The sequence below is a fragment of the Panthera leo genome, chromosome C1 (genome assembly GCF_018350215.1).
Source record: "Panthera leo isolate Ple1 chromosome C1, P.leo_Ple1_pat1.1, whole genome shotgun sequence".
NCBI classification, from domain to species: Eukaryota; Metazoa; Chordata; class Mammalia; order Carnivora; family Felidae; genus Panthera; species Panthera leo.
In genome coordinates this window covers 107461984-107485877 of record NC_056686.1, presented here as the reverse complement: position 1 = coordinate 107485877, position 23894 = coordinate 107461984, and the positions used below count along the sequence as shown (strand labels likewise).

At 40.1% G+C, this 23894-nt stretch overlaps 1 protein-coding gene across 1 annotated transcript; it reads right to left on the bottom strand.

Annotated features, from left to right (window-relative positions):
* Nucleotides 1-23894, bottom strand: LOC122225972 (probable G-protein coupled receptor 148). The gene is given in 5 exon segments (XM_042948653.1): nucleotides 1-554; nucleotides 19273-19401; nucleotides 19404-20239; nucleotides 20241-20322; nucleotides 23681-23894. Coding segments are annotated over 5 exon segments (1815 nt in total).

Here is a 23894-nt window from a genome sequence, read left to right as displayed (position 1 = left end):
TTAGCGACTTACCGCTGGTGGCCGGCCGGGAGTGTCGCAGTAAGCGTCCTTGGCAGGGCCGGGAGCCACTCCCGAGCCGCTCACGGAGCTCAGCACCACGGTCAGCTCCCGGCGCCGCGCGTCCCCGCCAAGTGGGGGAGGAGGAGGGCCAGAGCCCGCCCGCAGCGGCTGGAGGGGCTGGGCGGCTGCGGCAGGAGGCGGGCAGGCGAGGGTTAAGCTGCCGGAGAGCACTGGGGCGGGGGCGGAGCCGGGCCGGGAGCCAGCTCGCCAGAGAGGCAGGCGCCCCCAGCGAAGCAGTGGGCGAGATGAAGGGCTCTGGGCCTGGGTGGGGGATGCTCCCGGAGAACTGCAGCCTCCTTGTGCCGCCACCGCCTGGGCCCCGCTCGGTCTCGCTTTGTTAGTATTTCTCCCGGTCTCTGTCTCTGTGTGTCTGTCTCCCCGCAGCGCTGTGGTTTTACATCCTTCAGGCCTTGCTGCCAGGGCTGCCAGGATGTACAGACGCCCAATGGTCTCTCCTGGTCCGCGACTGCACGCCTGCGCGGCGGTCTGAAGCCCTTAGAGGAACAGGTGTGGGTGCACTAATCCCTGCAGCCGGTAGCGCCCAGGCAGATTTAATCCCAACGCTCTCGGAAGGGCTGGGCACACGGGGCCTAGTTAAAGATTCCTACTCAAGATTCCGAGCTGGCTTGGAAGAAGTGGCAGTCCAGTCTCGGATGCAGGGCTCAGTTTTACAGAACCTTTTTTACAGAGTGCCTTTCTTGTACCGAATTGTATTACTAATGGAACGCTTCCCTTACAAGTACTTACTGTGTGAAGTCAGCCGGTGCTTTGCCCTGCAGCAGTTTTGTGGGGAAGAGCAGAAATGTTGTGGGGACTCTCCCCTCTGAGCTCAGGACCAAGGACCTGATGGTGGGAAAGGAATAAAGTAAGGATTAAATAACTTCTGGATGGCTCTGGGAGCGGTGCCAGGACCATGGGGGAGGGTGTGTGGGGTGGAGAGGGGGCGGGAGCGCACAGCTGGTGCTGGTGAAGCTGCCTATCCCTCAGGAGTGTGTAAGGGGGACAGAGATCCGGGTGGTGGTGATGGCTGATCCCACACAACAGGGGTGAGTGCAGGCAGTGAATGATGGAAGGAAGGAGTCAGGGGTCGCCTAGTCCAGCCTTGGGTTGAGACCCAAAAGAGGTCAGGACTAGGGAAAATGACAAAGACCATGAGTTCCTTTCAGCCTGATGGCCTTCACCTCGTCCCCATGTCCAAAAACCCCCCTAGACACAGGGTGTGTCATGTTGGTGTGGGCTGTCTTTGGCATAACCCATCAACCTTCTTTATAGTCATCTTGAGATCATTTCACCCTAGAGTCAAGAGGCTTCTCACTGCTGTCCCCTCCTCCAGAAAGTGTCTGCCACCACCTTTGGATAAGTCCACCTAATTGCATTTCTTGCTGTTAAAGGGCCTTTCTACCTAGTGACTGATGCAAGATGACCCCAGGTGTCCCCTCTCCCTGTGGTGTAGTCCTGACCTTTTCTGGCAGTTTCTGGCCATCAGACTTCCCTCAGTCAATTCTTCCCTGTTAGGTAGAAACAAAGGCTGGTCTATGTTTCATCGCCACATACACCCTGAATCAAGAGGAGGATTCCCACAGACTCCACAGTCCTCACTAGCTGAAGTTAACAAACGTTACTTTCTTCTGTTAGGATCTTCCATCTTCTGCATTACAAGGACTTTATATTTTTCTTAATTTTCTCCCGTTTTGAGGATAATTATGGGCTTAACTTCTTCCAGTGGGTGATAATTGCTCTTTTCCATCTGAACCTGTCACCCTTGGGCCAATGAGAGCTATTCTAAGCCATCTACTCTCATCCTTTCAGAGAATTTTAAAACATCCTTACTTTTAGGGGCAGGTGGGTGGCTTAGTCAGTTGAGTGTCCGACTTCAGCTCACATCATAATCTCACAGCTTGTGGGTTCAAACCCCACATCAGGCTCTGTGCTGACAGCTCAGAGCCTGAAGCCTGCTTTGGATTCTGTATCTGCCTCTCCTATGCTCATGCTCATGCTCTGTCTCTCTCTCTCAAGAATAAATGAACATTAGAAAAATTTTTTAAATAATATAAAATATACTTTTAGGTAACAAAACAAACTATGTGTATAATTTATAATATATAATTTTTTTCTTTCCCAAAGATATGGGATCAGGTCTTCTACAAGGATCCCCTGGAATGATCTTTCACAGCAAGATTTCCCAGTTCAGAAACTACTGATGATTTTTCTTTAATAGTGTCCTATTGTAAACTTCCTTTATGTAATTTTTATAACACACTTAGTTTTCTTATCAGACCTCACAACATTTTTGGGCCATGGCTGTAACTCTTTTCATCCCTGGCATGAGTCCTTAGGGTTCTCTGACCTTGCTCCCTGTCCTCTTGATTGTCCAGCGGGTCTCAGACCTTCTGGCCATAACCCTTGCTTTCTGAAAGACCCAAAAGATTTCAGTTGACTGAACACAAATACAATACGTAGGTGCTGATCTGTCAACTGCATTGGTCATGGTGCAAGAATCCATGTTTGCAGCCTGAACTCAGTAGTTCCTTATGGATCCTACATCAGAGAAGACTGGGAAATGAGACAATGGGATCCTAGGAAGGCTGGCAGGGCTGGGACTGTCAACTTGGAGAAGAAATGCTTCAAGGGCCACAATTTGGAGTAGGTATCTGGGTGAGGAGGAGGAACTCTAGTACTCAGGCTAGTTCTCCTGCAGAAAGTTGTTCTCCCCAATCTCAAACAAACACACTCTTAATGAGGGAATTATACAATATTTGTCCTTTTGTGTCTGGTTTATTTCACTGAGCTTAAGGTTTTCAAGATTCATCCATGTTGTAATATGTATCAAAATTTCATTTCTTCTTAAGGCTGAATACATTGCTTTATCCATTCTTCCATTGATAGACATTTGAGTTGTTTCCACCTTCTGTCTATTGTGAAAAATGCTGCCATAAACATTGGTATATAAATATCTGTTCAAGTTTCAGCTTTCAGGTCTTTTGAGTATATTCCTGGAAGTGGAATTATTTGATAGAAATGGTAATTCTATGTTTAATTTTTTGAGGAACATTGTACTTTTTACTACATTCCTGCTAGCAATGCCAAAGTTCTCCATTTCTCTACATCCTTACCAATACTTGCTATTTTCCATGATTTTGTTGTTTTTCAATTAATAGTCATCTTAACGAACATAAAGTAGTATCTCATCATGGCTTTGACTTGCATTTCCTTAATGATTAGTGATGGTAAGAAATCTTTCATGTGATTATCAGCCATTTGTATAAATTCTTTGGAGAACTGTCTGTTCAAGTCCTTTATGTATTTTTAAATTGGATTGTCTTTTTTTTCCCAGCTGTATTGAGGTATTACTGACATATCCATATGGAAGTTTAGGGCATACAACCTGATTATTTGATACATGTATATATGGCAAAACATCCCTCCTCAATATTAGGGTGTTGTAGTAACATTTGAAGTTTACTCTCTTAGGAATATTCAAGTATATAATACAGTATTGTCAATTATTGTCATTATGTTGTACAGTAGATCCCCAAACTTATTCATCTTATGCTGGAAGTTTTATCCTTTGGTCAACATCTCCCCATTTCTCCTCCCACCATCCCCTGCCAACCACCCTTCCACTCTCTACTTCTATGAATTCAGCTTTTTTAGATTCTACATACAAATGAAATCATATAGTATTTGTCTTTGTCTGACTTATTTCTCTTAGCCCTCAAGATACGTCCATGTTGTCACAAAAGGCAGGATTTCCTTCCTTTTTTATAGATGAATCATATTCCATTATGTTTGTGTGTATATATGTGTGTATACATGTATATACATGTACATATTATTTATCCATTCATCCATTGATGGACACTAAGGTTATTGCCAAGTCTTGGCTATTATGAATAATGCTGGAATGAAACATGAGGGTGCAGACATCTCTTTGAGATAGTGATTTCATTTCCTTTGGATATATACCCAGAAGTGGAATTGCTGGATCATAAGAAATTCTATTTTTAATTTTTTGATGAACCTCCATTCTTTTTTTCATAGTGGATGACAATTTACATTCCCAACAACCACATACAAAGATTATATTTTCTTCACGGTCTCTCCAACACTTGTGGTCTCTCGTTCTTTTGATAATAGCAATACTAACAATTGTGAGGTAATATCTTGTGGTTTTGATGTGCATTTCCCTGATAATTAGTGATGTTGAACACCTTTTCATGTTTCTTGGCCATTTAGAAGTCTTCTTTGGAAAAATATCTGTTCAGTTCCTCTGCCTATTTTTTAATCAATTGTTTTGTTGCTGTTGTTACTGAGTTGTATGAGTTCTTTATATACTTTGGATATTAGCCCCTTATCACATAGAGAGTTTGTGAATATTTTCTCTCATTCCATAGATGCCCTTTACATTTTGTTGATTGTTTCTTTTGTTGTGCAGTGCAGAAGATTTTTAGTTTAATGTAGTTGTACTTTATTTTTGCTATTGTTGCTTATGATTTTAGTGTCATATTTTAAAATTCATTGCCAAGACCAAGACAGCTTTTTCCCTTGTCTTTTCTTTTATGAGTTTTATAATTTCAGGTCTTAAATATTTTAAGTCTTTAATCCATTTTGAGTTAATTTTTATAAGTAATCTAAGATAGGGCTTCAGTTTCTTTTTTCTGCATGTGAATATACAGTTTATTGAAGAGACTATTCATAGTCTATAAATATGCTATAGTATTTTGATTACTACAGCTATGCTATGCTATAGTACTACGCTATTTTGATTACTACAACTTTGGCATAAAATTTGAAATCAGGAGGTGTGATGCTTCCAGCTTTGTTCTTTCTCAAGATTTGTGCTATTCAAGGTCTTTTGTGGTCTTTTGGAGTTTTAGGATTGTTTCTTCTGTTTCCATTAAAAAGTGCCATTAGAGTTTTGATAAAGATTGCATTAAATCTATAGATGACTTTGGATAGTATGGACCTTTGAACAATATTAATTCTTCCTCCACAAGCTTGGAATATTTTCCCATTTGTTTCTATCTTTAATATCTTTCATCAATGTCTTGTAGTTTTCGGTGTACAAATCTTTTACCTCTTTAGTTAAATTTACTCCTAGGTATTGTATTATTTTTGATAATATTACAAATATAATTATTTTATTTAATTCTTTTTCAGATTATTGAAATGCATAGAGTGCATTTCAAGCACTATCTTGGATTACTTATAAAAATTAACTCAAAATGGATTAAAGACTTAATATATTTAAGACCTGAAATTATAAAACTCATAAAAGAAAAGACAAGGGAAAAAGCTGTCTTGGTCTTGGCAATGAATTTTAAAATATGACACTAAAATGCATAGAGAAATGCAACTGATTTTTGTATGTTGATTTTGCATCTTTCAACTTTACTAAATTTGTTTATTAGTTCAACAATGTTTTGGTGGAGTCTTAGAAATTTCTATGTATATCACATCATCTGGAAACAATTACAGTTTTACATATTCCTTTCCAGTTTGGATTTCTCTTTTTTCTTTTCCTCAGCTAATGGCTCTGCCTATAGTTTCCAGTACAATGTTGAATTAGGAGTGGTGAAAGTTGTCTTATTCCTGGTCTTAGCAGAAAAGTTTTCAGCCTTTCACTGTTGAGTATGATGTTAGCTGTGTGCTTGTCATATATGGCTTTTATTGAAGTATATCTTTTTATATCCATTTATTGAGCATATTGATCCTGAAAGGACATTGAATTCTGTCAAATGCTTTTACTGCATCTATTGAAGTAACCATATGATTTTTCTTTCATTCTATTAATATGGTGTATCATATTTTATTGATTTGTGTATTTTGCTTGCTTGGGAGTGTTTCATACATATGAAAGTATGTAGCACACTTGTAAAGGTAAATATGCAATCAGATTTAGAAAATGATAATTTGTAATAGAATGGTATGTTAACCACTTAACTATAGTTTGAAAGTCAGAGGGAAAGAGTATTAAAAATAATTATGGCTACTATACTTTGTTAATGAATTCAATATAAAAAGAAGTAAAAGTGACATCAAAAATAAAAGCAGTGGATTAAAAGGTGAATTTTTTAACAGGTGATCAAAGTTAAGTTACTATTGGCTTAAAAAGGACTGTTTTATCTATGATATGTCTTATGTAAGCCTCAGGATCATCACAAAGCAAAACCCTAGAGTAGATTCACAAAAAATAAAGAAAGGGGAAACAGAGCACACCACCACAGAAAATCACCAATTTACAAAAGCAGGCAGAAACAGAGGGAAGAAGAAACAATGAAACTACATAACATCAGAAAGCAATGAACAAGATAGCATTAGTAACTCAACAATAACCCAATTTACCAGTCAGAAGGCACAACGTGCTGGAGTGGCTAAAAACACAAGACCAGCTCACATACTGCCTGTAAGAGACTCACTTCAGCTTTCAGGACACATGTAGGCTCAAAGGGAAGGAATAAAAAAAAAAAAAAAAAACAACCAGGCAAATAGAACAAAAGTGGGGTAACTATATTTAGATAAAATAGACTTTAAGCCATAAAAGGTAACAAGAGACAAAGAAGATCATTATATAATGATAATTGGGTCAATACATCAAGAAACTATACCAATCATAAATATATACATACCCAACATCAGAACACCTAAATATATAAACTGAATACTAGCAGATCTGAAGGGAGAAACAGACAATACAGTAATAGTAGAGGCCTTCAATATCCCACTTTCAACAATGAATAGATCATCCAAACATAAAAAATCAATGAGGAAACATTGAACTTAACCATGCATTAGTCAAAATGGACCTAACAGACATCTATAAAACGTTCCATCCAACAGCAGCAGAACACACATTCTTCTCAGGTGCACACAGAACATTCTCCAGGATAGATCATATGATAGGTAACACAGAAAACCTCAGCAAATTTAAGAAGATTGAAAAGATCATATACCACTGATCCTTTCTGACCACAATGGCATGAGACTAGAAATCAACAAGAAGGGGAAAGCTGGAAATTTTTAAAGCACATGGAAACTAAACAGCACACACCTGAGCAACCAATGCATAAAAAAAATCAAAATGGAAATTTAAAAATCTCAAAACAAATGAAAATAAAAACACACCAAAACCTATGAGATCCTGCAAAAGCAGCTCTGAGAGGGAAATCTATAGCAATAAATGCATATAGTAAGAGAATAGAAAGGTCTCAAACAACTTAACTTTACACTTTAAGGAACTAGAAAAAAAAAGAACAAATTAAGCCCAAAGTTTGCAGAAGGAAGGAAATAATAAGGATCAGAGCAGAAATAAATGAAATAGAGACCAGAAAAACAATAGAAATGATGAATAAAACAAAGAATGGGTTTTATTGAAAGGTGGGAAAAAATTAACAAACCATTAGCAAAACTAAGAAAAAAAGCAAGAAGCCTCGAATGAATAAAATTAGAAATGGGGGTGCCTGGATGGCTCAATACAGTTAAGTGTCCATCTCTTCATTTTGGCTCAGGTCACGATTTCACTCACAGTTTCTGAGTTCAAGCCCTGTGTTCAGCTCTGTGCTGACAGCGCAGACCCTGCTTGGGATTCTCTGTCTCTCTCCCTCTCTCTCTGCCCCTCCCACTCTCACTCTCTCTCAAAATAAATAAATAAACAGAAAAAATTCTAAATGAAAGAGGAGATATTATAACTGATACCAAAGAACTACATAGGATTATAAGAGACTTCTATGAACAATTATATACCAGTGAATTGGATAACCGAGGAGAATTGGAAAAATTCCTAGAAATGTATATTCTATCAAAACTGAATCAGGGAGAAATAGAAAACCTGAGCAGACTAAGTATATTGAATAAGTATTCAAAAAACTCCTAGCATGGAAGTGTTCAAAACCACTGGTAAATTTACTAAACATTTAAAGAAAATTAACCCCAATATTTATTAAACTCTTTCAAAAAATTGAAGAAGAGGGGACCCTCCCTAACTTACTTTAAAAGGCAGCATTATCCTGATACCAAACCCAGATATAGACACTACAAGAAAAGAAAACTAAATTCCTGATGAATATAGATACAAACATTTGCAAAAAATAGTAAACTAGGGGTGCCCGGATGGCTCAGTCAGTTGAATGTTCCACTCTTGATTTCGTCTCAGGTCATGATCCCCAGATCATGGGATCAGGCCCTTCATCAGGCTCCTCGCTAAGTGTGGAGCCTGCTTGAGATTCTCTCTCTCCTCCCTCCCCATACCTCCCTACTCACATTCTCCTCTCTCTCTCCCTCTCAAATTAAAAAATATATATTAGCAAACTGATTTCAATAACATATGAAAAGAATAATACACCATAACCAGGTAGGATTTATCCTTGGAATGCAAGCATGGTTCAGCATACACAAATCAATCAATGTGATAAGCTACATTAATAGAATAAAAGAAAAAATAATATAATCATTTCAATAAATGATTGAAAAATCTGTTGACAAAATACAACATCCTTTATGATAAAAATAATTCTCAACAAATTGGGTGTACAAAGAACATACCTCAACATAATAAAGACCAATGGAACAGAATAAAGAGCCCAGAAATAAATCCAAACTTATATGGCCATTTATTATTTGACAAGAGAGACGAGAATACTCAATGGGGAAAGGATAGTCTCTTCAACAAATGGTGTTAGGAAAACTGGGTAATCAAATGCAGAAAAAAAGAAATTGGAAACTTATTTTAAGCCATTCACAAAAATTAACTCAAAATGGGTTAAAAACAAACATAATTCCTGATGCCATAAAAATCTCAGAAGAAAACATAGGGAAGAACCTCATCACGATGATTTTTTAGTTAACACACCAAAAGCACAAGAAACAAGACGCAAAAATGAATGAGACTACATCAAACTAAAAAGCTTCCACATAGAAAAAGAAGCAATCAACAAAATGAAAAGGCAACCTAGAGAAGGGGAGAAAATATTTGCAAATCTGTATCTAATAACATGTTAATATCCAAGATATATTAAAAAATAAACAACTCCTACAACTCAATGACAAAAACCAAACAACTGGATTGAAAAATGGGCAGAGAAACTGAATAGAAATTTTTCCAAGACGACATTCAAATGGCCAACAACTACATGAAGAGGTGCTCAACATTGCTAATTATCAGGGAAACGGATGCCAAAACCACAATGAGATATCACCTCACACTTGTTAGAATGGCTATCAACAAGAAGACAAGAGATAACAAGTTGGCAAGGAGGTGGAGAAAAGGGAACACTGTACACTGATGGTTGGAATGCAAATTGATATAGCCACTATGGAAAACAGTACGGGTTTTTGAGGTTCTCAAAAAACTAAAAATAGAATTACCAAATGATTCACCAATCCCACATCTGAGTATATATTTAAAGGAAATGAAAACAGGATATTGAAAAGATATCTGCATCTCTATGTTTACTTCAGCATTATTGATGGAAATAACCCAAGCAGAAAAAGAAGATGTATATATACATATGCACACAATGAAATATTATTCAACCATAAAAAAGAAAATTGTACCATTGATAACAACAGGAATGGACCTTGAAGGCATCATGCTTAGTAAGATAAGCTGGACAGAGAAAGACAAAAACTGTACATCACTCACACATAGAATTCAAAGAAGGCAAGTTCATACAAATGGAGAGTAGATATAGCATAGAAAATTGTTAAAGGATTCAATATTGCAACTGGAAGATTAGAGTTTTGCATGGCATAATGATTACAGATAGCAGTACTGTATTATATACCTCAAAATTGCTAAGAGACTGGATCTGAAATGTTTTAACCATAATAAAGAAATGATAATTATGTGTTGTGTCAGTGGTGTTTGTTAAAGCTATATTGGTGATCATATTGCAATATATAAATGTATCTAATCAACATATTGTACACCTTAAACATATACAATATTATATGTCAATTATATCTCAATTAACTAAAGAAAATGTGCATGTACAATGATAAGTGTAGGATAAATAACTAGGAATAGAATCCTGGGTCAGGTGTATGAGTAAAAACGCTCATATGGGCTAAGATTTGTGAGCATGTGATTTAGCACCAGACTGCCTGAGTTTGAATCCCAATTCTACCACTTATTAGATGTGTGATGTTGGAGAAGGTACTTAACTTCTCTCTCTGTCTGACTTTCCTAATCTGTAAGTGGGAAAGATGACATGGTGTCTATCACACAGCGTTATTATTGTGTGAATTTTAAACATTGTTAGTTACTGCAAATTGCCCTCCCTAGAGTTTAGAACAATTTATAATCTTACAACCCATGCTTATCACAGTCGTCAAAAAAAAAAGGTATTCTTAAACTTATGGAATTTTTATCAATTCAAGAAGTGGAAAATGTTATGTCATTGTTTTATTTTCCATGTCTATTGTATTAGTGTAGTGAATCACCTTTTCAAAAACTTGTAAGACTTGACTAGTTTCTTTTATGTGCACCGGGTATATGTTTTTCAGCAGTTTTTAATTGTGTGATTTGGGGTTAAACTTATGGACTATATATATTATATATATATACATATGTATATATTATATATATATTATGGACTATATATATATTTATATATATATGTATTTAATGTTTATTCATTTTTGAGAGACAGAGATAGAGCGTGAGTTGGGAGGGGCAGAGAGAGAGGGAGATATAGAATCCAAAGCAGTCTCCAGGCTCTGAGCTGTCATTACAGAGCCCAACGCAGGGCTTGAACCCATGGACCATGAGATCATGACCTGAGCTGAAGTCAGACGCTCAACCAACTGAGCCACCCAGGCGCCCCTGGACCTTATATTTTAAGGAAACCACTCATTTTTGAGATCAGTAGCAAGTATTTTGTCACAACTTTTGATTTGTCTTTTGACTTTACTTATGGTATTTTTTCCCTTCTGTAGAGTTTTATAGCTTTAGATAAGTAAATCAATTAATATTTCCTTGTAACACTTCTGTGTTCTATATCCCATTTAAGAAGGCTTTCTACTGCCTTTGATGGCTTTATTTTTATATTCAAATATTTCTTTCATGTGAGATTGTTTTTAAAGCTAGATGGCCTCCCAGGTGTCCTAAAATAATTGAATAATTCATCATTTCTCACTGATACAGAATAATGCCTTTACTATCTATCTGTTATCTATCTATCATCTATCTATCTAGCATCCATTTACCATCTATATTATCTTATCATATTATTTTATCTTATCTAGGATTGGGAACAAAGGGAAGTGATTGGGGTTACCAGACCTAGAAGCTCAGTGAAGAAGTTTTGTGTCACTGAAACTCAGACTCTCAGAGGAAGAGGTGCTGTCTCTCTGGTGATACTTCTGAGGGACACAAAGAGAGAGAATCCAAAAGGGTGGAAACTGGAACCAATTGTTACTGCTGAGGTAAAGGGCTATTATTGAGGTGATGCAGACAAGGACAGGGAGCAAAACTGGAAGGGTCAGTATTTTATTCCTCCTTGTGCCCTCCATTCTCTCTCTAGGACCCTTTTGGACAGAGTTTAACAAGAGACGAGCGGGCAAAGGAGAGTGTGGCTTGAGAGCCCAGCTCCAGCATCACAAAGATAAGTATAAAGGGTGGGAATTTTTGCAGGGGGACAATAGCTTACTAACCTGCATGCCATATGTTTTAGAACTATTTCTGGACTTTCTATTTTGTTCTGTTCTTCTGACAGTTCATGTGCTAGTACCACATTGTTTTATGTCTCTGCTATGACTAATGCCCACTCAGTCTTCTTTTTCAGAATATTCCCCGTTCCTTTATCTTTGTTCACTATTTCTTTTTCCCAAAGCAACATTGCTGTAAGTATGGATTGGTATAATGTTAAACCTATCAATTGGTAGAAATAATTGTCCAGTGTATGATGTAGAATATTCAGGACAGGGCTTTCTATGAGTTCAAGGCTTCTTTGTTGTTGCTTAAACTCATAATTTATAACACCCCCACTTTCTGGACCAAATTCTATATAAGTTCATGTTCTTAGTCACCAGCAACAGAACTGTCCTCTGACTGGTTCATCCAGAGAAAAGACTGCACTGAAAAATTTTGAGTAGGTTTCAGAATTTTCAACAGCCCTGCAGAACAAGACATAGAGGCCATGTAGCCATAACCCAGCCCAAACCATAGTACCTCCTCTGCTCCTGGCAAGGTGAGGCTGTGGCTTTCACATTGACCACACAGCATGGACCTGGCTCTTCTGCTATCATCACTGGCTCCTGTTTCCATGTATGGGTTGGGGACATCCCACCAAACAAGCCCAAGTCATGCACCCACCACTGGCAGGACAAACTGTAAGGGAGGGGAAGCAGAATCTGGATGTTCTAACTTCCCAAAACATATCGAGAGAGTACAGAGCTCTCTCATCCAGGTGTCCACAGATGGCTTCCATTGAGCCTACAAATGAGAAATCTGTGTCCCATTGTCCAAGACTTCCCTGCCATTAATGGGAAAGTTAATATACATGCTCATCTCTGGGCCAGTAACAGCCAATTACAGTTGCCCTAGAAATGCTTGTTCTCTTGACCACATTCCTTACCCTCCCTAGGTCTTTACCTTCTCATATATAAAGGGAGGTAGAAAGGTGGGAGAGCTGAAGAAGGAAAGTCTGTAGGTCACGTATTTTATTAATTCTTTTGTTTAACACAGCATATGTTAAGTATGTATAAGTTCTATGCAATTTTAAATATAAGAAATGGAACAAATACTGTGGACCCTGCTTATAAAATATATTAAACATAATTTAGAAAATCCCTGTTATCTCCAGTGACATCTTCCTCCTTCCCACATATAGTCTTTTTTCTGAATTTTGTGTTAATCACATTCTCTTTTATACTTTCCAAACATAAGCATGTATTGCTAAACTTCATGTTGTTTAATCTTCTCCATTTCCTTCTGCTTTATAGAAATGAAACTGGAAAATATGTATTCTTCTGTCACTTGCTTTTTCCAGCAACAATATCCTTATGAGATTCACCAATGTTAATGTGTACGCTCTTTGTTCACTTTTCAATGCTGTATGGTGTTCTGTTGTATGAATATTCCATAATGCATTTACCCATTCTTTTTTTCCTGGCCATTGGGGTCATTTACCATTTTTAGCTATAGTAGCAGTGCTGCTGTGAACACAAAATACCTGACAAATGTTTCTCTAGGGACTGTATCTTGAAATGTAATTCCTGGATTATAGAGTAGGGCATCTTCAACCTTGTTATTTTCCAAAATGGCTGTAAATTCCTATAGTAACCCTCCCTGTATCCTTGTCCCTTGTAATGTGATTTGGAGCTCCTCCCATCAGGAGGTAGAGTCTGTTGTTTCATCTCTTGACTGTGGGGTGGTGCTGTTCTTTATCCAATAGAATGTGTTGGAAGTAATGGTGTGCTTGTTCCAAGTCTCTGAGTGCTTCCCCTCCCATGAAACTTCCGCTGCCATGTGAACTGCCCAGGTTAATCTGTGGTAGATGTGACACTATGGGGAGCAGAGAAGAGCCATCCATAACCAAACCCACTGTATTATTTTCCTATTGCAGTTGTAACAAATTACCAAAACTTAGTTGTTAAAAATAATACAAATTTATTATCTTACAGTTCTGAAGATCAGAAGTCAAACATGGGTCTTACTAGACTAAAATTGAAGTGTCTTTTGGAGATCATAAGGGAGAATCTATTTTCTTTTCTTGTCTACCTTTTAGAAACCTCCCACATTCTGTGGAAGATGGCCCCTTCTCCATTTCAAAGCCAGCAGTATAGCATCTTCAAACAGTTCCCCCTCTCTGACTTGTGATTCCATCATCACATCTCCTGCTATCCTCCTGTTTCCTTACTTCTTTGTAAGAATCTTTGTGATTACATTGGGCCCAGGCAGATAATCCAGGACAATCCTCCCTTTTCAGGATTCCATCTGCAAAATCCTGATGAGACACAGCCATTGCTAACTGATAACATACATGTTTTATCTTCAGTTTCTTAATTTGGATACTAGATCATTAATTGTGAGACTTTTTCCTTTTGGATAGAGCATATATGATTATGTATTGTCCTCTAAATTCTGCTGACATGTCAAAATTTTTGATATTTAATATTTTATTGTTATTCAATTCTAAACATTTTCTAAGTTCCAATATTAATGAACTGGTTTTTGGTCCATGAGTTGCTTAGATCATGGCTTTTAAATTTCCAAGCATACAGCAAAGGAAACAACCAACAAAACTAAAAGGCAACCAAAGGAATGGGAAAAGATATTTGCAAATGACATATCGGACAAAGGGCTAGTATTCAAAATTTATAAAGAGCTCACCAAACTCCACACCCGAAAAACAACCCAGTGAAGAAATGGGCAGAAAACATGAATAGACACTTCTCTAAAGAAGACATCCGGATGGCCAACAGGCACATGAAAAGATGTTCAACGTCGCTCCTTATCAGGGAAATACAAATCAAAACCATACTCAGATACCACCTCACGCCAGTCAGAGTGGCCAAAATGAACAAATCAGGAGACTATAGATGCTGGAGAGGATGTGGAGAGACGGGAACCCTCTTGCACTGTTGGTGGGAATGCAAATTGGTGCAGCCACTCTGGAAAACAGTGTAGAGGTTCCTCAAAAAATTAAAAATAGACCTACCCTATGACCCAGCAATAGCACTGCTAGGAATTTATCCAAGGGATACAGGAGTACTGATGCATAGGGGCACTTGTACCCCAATGTTTATAGCAGCACTTTCAACAATAGCCAAATTATGGAAAGAGCCTAAATGTCCATCAACCGATGAATGGATAAAGAAATTGTGGTTTATATACACAATGGAGTACTATGTGGCAATGAGAAAGAATGAAATATGGCCCTTTGTAGCAACATGGATGGAACTGGAGAGTGTGATGCTAAGTGAAATAAGCCATACAGAGAAAGAGAGATACCATATGGTTTCACTCTTATGTGGATCCTGAGAAACGTAACAGAAACCCATGGGGGAGGGGAAGGAAAAAAAAAAGAGGTTAGAGTGGAAGAGAGCCAAAGCATAAGAGACTCTTAAAAACAGAACAAACTTTCTCACACCATTCACAAAAATAAACTCAAAATGGATAAAGGACCTGAATGTGAGACAGGAAACCATCAAAACCTTAGAGGAGAAAGCAGGAAAAGACCTCTCTGACCTCAGCCGTAGCAATCTCTTACTTGACACATCCCCAAAGGCAAGGGAATTAAAAGCAAAAATGAATTACTGGGACCTTATGAAGATAAAAAGCTTCTGCACAGCAAAGGAAACAACCAACAAAACTAAAAGGCAACCAACGGAATGGGAAAAGATATTTGCAAATGACATATCGGACAAAGGGCTAGTATTCAAAATTTATAAAGAGCTCACCAAACTCCACACCCGAAAAACAAATAACCCAGTGAAGAAATGGGCAGAAAACATGAATAGACACTTCTCTAAAGAAGACATCCGGATGGCCAACAGGCACATGAAAAGATGCTCAACGTCGCTCCTTATCAGGGAAATACAAATCAAAACCACACTCAGATATCACCTCACTCCAGTCAAAGTGGCCAAAATGAACAAATCAGGAGACTATAGATGCTGGAGAGGATGTGGAGAGACGGGAACCCTCTTGCACTGTTGGTGGGAATGCAAATTGGTGCAGCCGCTCTGGAAAGCAGTGTGGAGGTTCCTCAGAAAATTAAAAATAGACCTACCCTATGACCCAGCAGTAGCACTGCTAGGAATTTATCCAAGGGATACAAGAGTACTGATGCATAGGGGCACTTGTACCCCAATGTTTATAGCAGCACTATCAACAATAGCCAAATTATGGAAAGAGCCTAAATGTCCATCAACTGATGAATGGATAAAGAAATTGTGGTTTATATTCACAATGGAATAAAAGGCAACCATCCCTTTTGGGATGAGCACTGGGTGTTGTATGGAAACCAATTTGACAATAAACTTCATATATTGAAAAAAAAATAAATTTCCAAGCATATTTTAATTATCTTTTTCATATTTATTTCTAACTTAATTGCACTGGACTCAGAAGACGTGGTCTGCACAAGAATTTCAATTATCTGAAATTTACTTAGATTTGCTTTGTGGGTAGCATGTGGTCAATTTTCTTAATAATTTCAGATGTTTAGATATCCTATATATTCTCCAATTGTTGAGTGTCATATTTTAAATTTGTCCATTGGGTCAAGCTTGTCAATTGTGTTGTTCAAAATTCAATATCCTTGTTTATTTTGCCTGCTTGATCTACCAATTAAGGAGAAATGATCCCCAAATTCTTTATGAGGGTTGATTTATTCATTTCTCCTCATGACTTTATCAATTTTGCTCTGTTATTCAGTGTTATTCTGTGTTAGTTTTTTGTCCTGATAAACTGGGCCTCATATCATTATGCAATGAGCTTTTTTAGTAATGATTTTCTTGCTTGAAAGTCTACTTTCTGTCTTCTGTTAGCTTACATTTAATGAGCATTTGCTTTCTGTATCTTTTTCTGTTCTTTTTACTTCCAGCAGTTCTCTGCTATTTATTTAGGGCTATCTTTTATAAATGACATATATCTGATTTAAAAGAAAACTGACAATATTGTCTACCCATCATCAAATTTTAGTCAATTTAAATGTATTGTTTTCGTACATTTAAACTAGTTGTTTGGATTCTATCATATTATTTTATGCTATTTTTCCTGACTTTTCTATATAGTTTTTCCTTTCTTGCTTTATTTTGGATGATTTCAGTTTTCTCTTACTCATTGTATTTGTTCCATAGATTTTTTAGAAAGCTTTCCTCTTTTTGCCTACTCTGTTAGTGGTTACCTTGGGTATTTTAACATACTTGCTTAACAAAGTCTTAGATTAATATTTCTACCCTCGTCCTGAAGACTGCTAGAACTTTAGAATGATTTGTGTGCAATTATACCATCCCATTCATATGATATTTTTGTATGATACTTTTTTTAACCCCCTAATTAGACATTTTTATTTCTTTCATACAGCCAACCAGACCATGACTGTTCAGATTTATGCACATAGATTTCAATGTTTATTCCTCACCATTTTTTTCATGCACCTCAAATCATCCATGTGGAATAATTTTCCATCTGCCAGAAATATATCCTTTAAAATTTCTTTAATGTGCACTGTTAAGAATAATGTCTTTTGGGTTTTGTGTTCTATAATGATTTTTATTTTGCTTTCTGAAAAGATTGTTTTCCCATGTGTAGAATTCCAGATCAACAGTTATTTCTCTCATTACATCAGACTTTTGCTGTTTTTGTCAGAAGTCAGCTGTCTTTTAAATTGTTATTCTTTTGTCTCTTATCTCTACCTGCTTAAATAGCTTTTCTTTGTATTCAGTTTCCTGCAGTTTCACATGATGTGCTTCAGGTGGATTATTTGTCATTTGTAGTATTTGTAACTAGTTAAGAGTTCTTGGGTCTGAGGTTTGATATCTTTCAAACATCTGAAAAATTATCAGATATTATCTCTTTAAGTATTTTCCTTTCCACGTTGTCTCTATTGTATTCTTAGATGTCAGTCTTTTCTATTCTAAATACAATGTCTCTTAATCTCTCATTTATTTTTTTTTTTTTAATTTTTTTTTTCAACGTTTTTTATTTATTTTTGGGACAGAGAGAGACAGAGCATGAACGGGGGAGGGGCAGAGAGAGAGGGAGACACAGAATCGGAAACAGGCTCCAGGCTCCGAGCCATCAGCCCAGAGCCCGACGCGGGGCTCGAACTCACAGACCGTGAGATCGTGACCTGGCTGAAGTCGGACGCTTAACCGACTGCGCCACCCAGGCGCCCCTCATTTATATTTTTTTATTTCTTTGTCACTCTAGGCTGAATTTTAGATCATTTATTTAAACCTATCTTCCAGATTTCAAAATATCTCTTAAGTTGTGTCTAATATACTTTTTTTTGTATTGCATAAAATATTTATTAACATAACTTCGGAGAGTTCAAAATTAGCTGTGATGAAGAATCTGCTGCATACTATACTTTTTAACCCATTTTAAATATAACCCATCTTTTCCAATTCTAATTATTATGTATATATTTTTATTTCTAGAAGTTCTATTTAATTTTTTCCCTAATCTTCTCAGTTATTGTAAAAATGTATTGCTCTTTATTCATAGGCCCATGTCATTTTTCATGTCTTAAAACATATTGAGGGGTACCTGGCTGCCTCAGTGAGTAGAACGTGTGACTCTTGGTCTCAGGGCCATGAGTTCAAGCCCCACACTGGGCATGGAGCCTACTTAAAAACAAACAAACATTGAACATTTTTGTATTAGCCAAGTGTCTGATAGTTCAAGGAGCTGGATGGAGTATACTGCTGCTATCTTTTTTCTTCTCACTTTCTTTCATGGTGCCTTATTCTTTTGTGTGATTTTGTGAGTCTTGACCAAATGCAATTCATTTTCTTTGGCATTCTTTTACCAGGGAAATTCTTTGAAGCATGAGCTGAAGCTCTAGTCCTGCAGAAGAGCCACATCAACCACAGTATGAGGTTTGTTGACCACAAAAATAATTTGAAACCTAGTTCTAGTCCTGTCTGAAGGGTAGCTTCTATTTAAGAATTCTTGAGGAATTTTCTTCCTCTTCTGCACAGCACCAATATCAAGACAGTAAAGTCCTTGCTGTTTGTTAGTTGTCATATATCCTTGTTCTGAGACTATAATCGTTTGGGGTTCCAGCTTTATAGATGTCTTCATGACACTCCCTGGTATAGATGGGTCCTAGGTTTGCTCTCCTCCCTCCCACATCCTGAGAAGCTACCCAAATGGAGGTTCCTGGTCCCAGATTCAGCAAATCTGCTTGCTTACTTTTCAGGTTCAGATTACTTTCAGTAATCTTTTGGCTTCTGTGTGTTTGTCAGCAGCATGCTTTGTCAGTGGCCTTGGAGGGTATGGGGGAAACCATTGGAAAGGCACAAATCTGGCCTCAGCTTCACTTTGATCAGAGCTCTGCTGAGTCATTTTACTTGCTTCAATTTTCAGGTAGGGCTTCAGTGAGAAGTTAGCTTTCTCTACTTAAAAACTTTTGAAATGTTGAATGCTGAGGTCATCTTAAAGGTCCTGTTGCACAAGTATATTACAGTTCTCTGGAGTTGATGATAATTGAACGCTGATGCATCCAACATATACTTTTTAACCTCAGCTTGCCAAACTGTGAAATTTGTAGCTCTTAAAAATGGTGAAGATGTCACTGTGCCTCCTGGAGGAGAAGTGGCCCCCGACCATCCCCAACAGCTACCAGTAGTGGAGTGTATACAGGTATGGGAGCATGGCACAAGGAGCATCATAAGCACCTCGCTGTTGGCTACCATGAGCCACACATGAGTTTTGGCATCAATGTGGTTGTACTTGGTTAGCATGATATCCAGGCAAAACACCATAACAGGGCTAATGTACAGTATGAGTAGCACTGTATGGATGAGCAGGGTGCCCATGGCCCAGGAATAGCCCTGGACCCAGATGCCTGAAGTCCTGGTCTCTGCATAGATCCTCCAGAAGCAGTAGGTGATGAGACCTGTGCATAGAAAGTGAATGCATAAAATGTAGGTGTGGGTAATAGTGACCAGGGGGCCACAGCCTTGCTCATTGCACAGGGTCAGCTGCAGGATGCATAAGGCCCCTTGTTTCTCTAAACTGGCATCTTGCTGCTTGCTAAGCCAAATGACACATGTAGGGAAGAATTAGGCCAGCAGCCAGATGAGGGCCACCACTTTCTGGACAGCCTCACAGGACATGAAGAAGAAGTAGCACAGAGGATAAGCAACTGCCAGGTAGGTGTGCAGCATGGTGGCCATGAAAGACAGGATGGTGCTGGTGTAGGTAGCAAAGACAACATCTGTGAGAACACCACAGGTGATGTGGCACAGAGTCCGGCCACCCAGGTTGCTGGATGAGATAAGCATGTAGAACACAAGGTAGGCCAGATCTGAAAGCAGGATGTTAGCCAGCAGTAGGTAGTGGAGCTCTTGCCACAGCTTCTGGCTCTTCAGGATGGTTGCCAGCAGCAGGAGGCCCAGAGTCAGTGTGGCTGCAGCCAGCAGGCTTGAGGGAAGGAACAGCCAACACAGCACGGAGACAGGTACCCTGAGGTCCCCAAGGTTTAGGAGGTGTTGCTGGCTAACGTGGCATGCTGATGAGCTGGTCAGAGGCTGGCCAGCCTGTTGTGTCCAGGGGGAAGGGTGCCAACTGAACCCCCAGGCTTCCTGGCAGGAATGGCAGGCTTTCTCACAGGTGGTTGGTTCTGTACCCGCCCAAGGTATAGATCTCCCCTGCAGGATCCTCATGGTACTACTCCTCTGCAAAAATGTTGAGCTTGAGCAGGTCTTAGGGATGACTGTTTAACAAAAATAAAACAACAAAGCAAAATTCTGCTCATACAGGGCTTCCTACATTCATGCATAGCTGTCAGCTGTCCTGGCTGCATGTGTGTGGGCACATCTAAATGGATCAGCCTATTGCCATGATTCACTGGTCACTGATCTCTGATCTCTTGAGAAGTGTCCCCCATTTTGATGTCCCCCAAACCTGTCTGGTTGGCTAGCAGGGAGTGTGCAATGAATGCTCACCACATTGGATTGAATTCAGTGGTCATAGTCAGGCAGTCCTATCTGAAGGGAAGGAGCAGCCATCTGGGAGCTAGGATTTCTGGACTGTGGAACAGGCCTAGCTTCTGTCTGAGGCTGCACATGACAGGGTCTCAGGAAGTGGTACCAGGCTAGAGGGGCCTGGGTATGCTCACATAGGTGACCCTATGTGTGAATGTGTGTGTGTCCCACAACCTTTCTACACAGGACGCCACATGGGAGACCATTCAGCTGCCCTCTTGTGGTGTCCCTGTGTGGCAAGACAGATACCCCACTTGGCAGAGGCTGCACAGATGCTAGAGGAAAGGGGCGGAAGGCAGGAGAGAGAAGAGGATGGGAGGCTCACAAGCAGCTGGGACATCACAGGTTATCCAGAAATGTATAGACGGTTATGTGCACTTGGTTGGGGCCCACAGTGGGGTGGCCTGGGAAAGAACAAGGCACGCTCCAGTTCAGGTAAGCAGGCTTTCTGTTATTGATATCCTGGCTTTGAAACCTTAGGAAGCTTTGCTCATCTCTCTACATTTGTTTCCTTATCTGTGAAATGTGAGTTCTTCCTATGCAGACCTCATGGAAATGCTGCAAAAACCTAGAGGTTACATACTTAGTGCAATGTGTAGCCTGGGGTAAATGCTCAATACCAGAACACTAGCCCTTACCTTATCACACTCTCCAGAGGCTTGGGTCCTCTCTGCTCCACAGACTCCCTTGCCCTCACTGCAGAAGGAGTGCACTAAATGCTTCATGCCCCTAGGACCCCCGCCCCATGCTGCCTGTGCCACACTCCTCCAGCCCCTCTCTGGCCCCACACCAGGCCCCAGCTTGACACCATACTGAGCCCAAGGAAGGAGCTGCTACAGAGCTGTTGACTTCCTGAGCACAGGCGGGATGTTCTTAGGATTAGAGGGAGACAAAAATTTCAGACATTCAGCCACAAGAAGCCCAGCCTCACATCATGAATGTCACTTGGAACATATTCAGCAAGTGACACACCAGAGTCCTGCCTCATCCCTCAGCTAAGGGCCCTCTGACCACACAGGCATTTGCTTTCTGCCTCCCTTCTCTTTCTCAGCAGTGTCATAAGCTGAAGACTTCAGAGGAAATCTGGTTTTGTCTCTTATGATTAACTGTAGCCTTGGCTGAATTACTTTGCCCCTCTGGGTCTCCATGACCCCACTGGGGGCCCATGATGACAATACACCTGTCCTGGAGGCCTGCATCCAATTACACAGGTGCTGACAGTCACTGCCAAGTAGCTTCTTTCCTAAGAGTGCCCCATGGACAGAGCCTTGCCATAGAACATATCTGGGGTACAGGTAAGGAGAGACCCCCACTTAACTCCCACTCAACCCAGGGACCATGCCTTTCTTGAGGGTTTGTTACAGTATTTGAGGAGGAGCAGCAACAACTTCATCCTGAAGGTAGACTATGGTAAAAACTCTAAGGGTTGTTCTGACAAAGTACATCTCCCTCTTCCAGAAAATTTGCAATGCCAGAAAGCTAACCCTGCCTCCCTATCTCCTCTGCCAGGGCCTGTGCTCCCCAGGGTGTCACCCCTCAGACCTTAAGTGGCCCCAGGTCTGGGGAGGGAACAGAGCCCTGCCCTGCAGGTGTACTCTGAGGCCTGTATGCCTAGAGCTGGGCTGGAGGTAAGGCTGCCCCCTGCTGTCGGCCTTACAGATACCCTTGCCAGTCCCTGGCTGTCAGTCTTGCCCTCCGCAGGTGCTTGTCTTAGAATACAGATTCCCTGGGAGAGGGAAACCATTAAATGACAACCCTTCAGTAAAAATGTAACTGAAGGCTCAATCCTTCTGATAGCTGGTGACAGGCAACAGCTCCAGGGAAATGGAAAGTTAGTAACTCCCATGATGAATGAGCTGGTAAGTGTAATAAGGAGCCTGCCTTACTGTTGAAAATCATGCACCACCCAGATTGCCCTTTCTGGAAAAATCCAGACTAGCATGGATGTGGGGTCTCTGGTATCAGCCTTTCTCGAAGGTCAGTATGTGCTGACTGCTGTAGGGATGACGTAGCACTGCCCCTTCCTGGTTAGTGACATCACCACCTTTAAATGCTCTATTCCCCTCCATTCTCTGATCTCAGTATGGGTCAGAACATGCCTGTCTGTACACGTTGTGGGTGCTATAGGAGACCACATACTGATACAGAGAAAATGAGCAGTACAGGTTAACAAATCTACATGTCACTTTGGAAATAAAATCTTCACCATGTGTGTCATTTCAAAAGCCTCTGGCTCCTGGGACTGCCCTTGTCCAGGGACCAGACAGAAGGCACCATCCAGGAAGCTGGAGATAAGCTGAAACTATGGAAAAGCTTGATGCAAACAAATTCAAACTGCCAAGTGGACAAGCCCTCAAGTCCTGCCCCCCAAGGGAGAGAGAAACTAAGTGACTGCACACAGCCTCACTGTGGGGCATCTACTGCATGCAAGCACCAGCACATGACATCATGGGAACACTACACTGAATCAGCAAGACAGCTTCTAGGTGGGAAACTGAGACCAAAGGAGGTTAAGTGCCTTGCCATTGTGGGAAGGCTCAGGATGAGTACAAGCTGCCTTTCCCGAGACATGCAGAGTATTCATTGCTGCATCCCCCAGAGTTGGCAGCAGAACAGGAATTACTCACTGTAGTGTTAGCATGAAGCTCAGGTGTGTCAGGGTGTGGGCAGTTGAAGTGGCAGAAGTAGCCCCAAGCAGAACCTCTACCTCACATAGCTGTTCCCATAGGCAGCAAGCAGCCAGGACTCTCAAGTTGAAGGGAATGATCTAAACAAGAGCTCTTGGGCTCCTAGCAGCCCTATGTCCCTCAGCAATAGGCAGTGTCACCTGACTGGGCTGCAGGAATGAGGCCCTCATCATCATATGCCTAGCTACTTGCCTCTGTGTCAGGGAGAAACAAAGGAAACTGACAGTGTACCTACTGGGTGCCAGGTAATTTTATACACATTGTTTCACCTTTGGGATTCTTTTTGAGGGTGAGGAAATTGAGGCAGTTGTGAGATGAAGGCATTTTCTCAAAGGCATCCAGAAAATAGATGGCAGAGCTCTGGTGTGTCTCACTCCACATCATGTGTTGTTTCCATCCTTGCTCCATCAGTGTCCAGGACAGTCCTCCTGTCTCTACCGTCCTAGCAGGTATTGGTGCTGGACTCTTCACCACCATCACCAT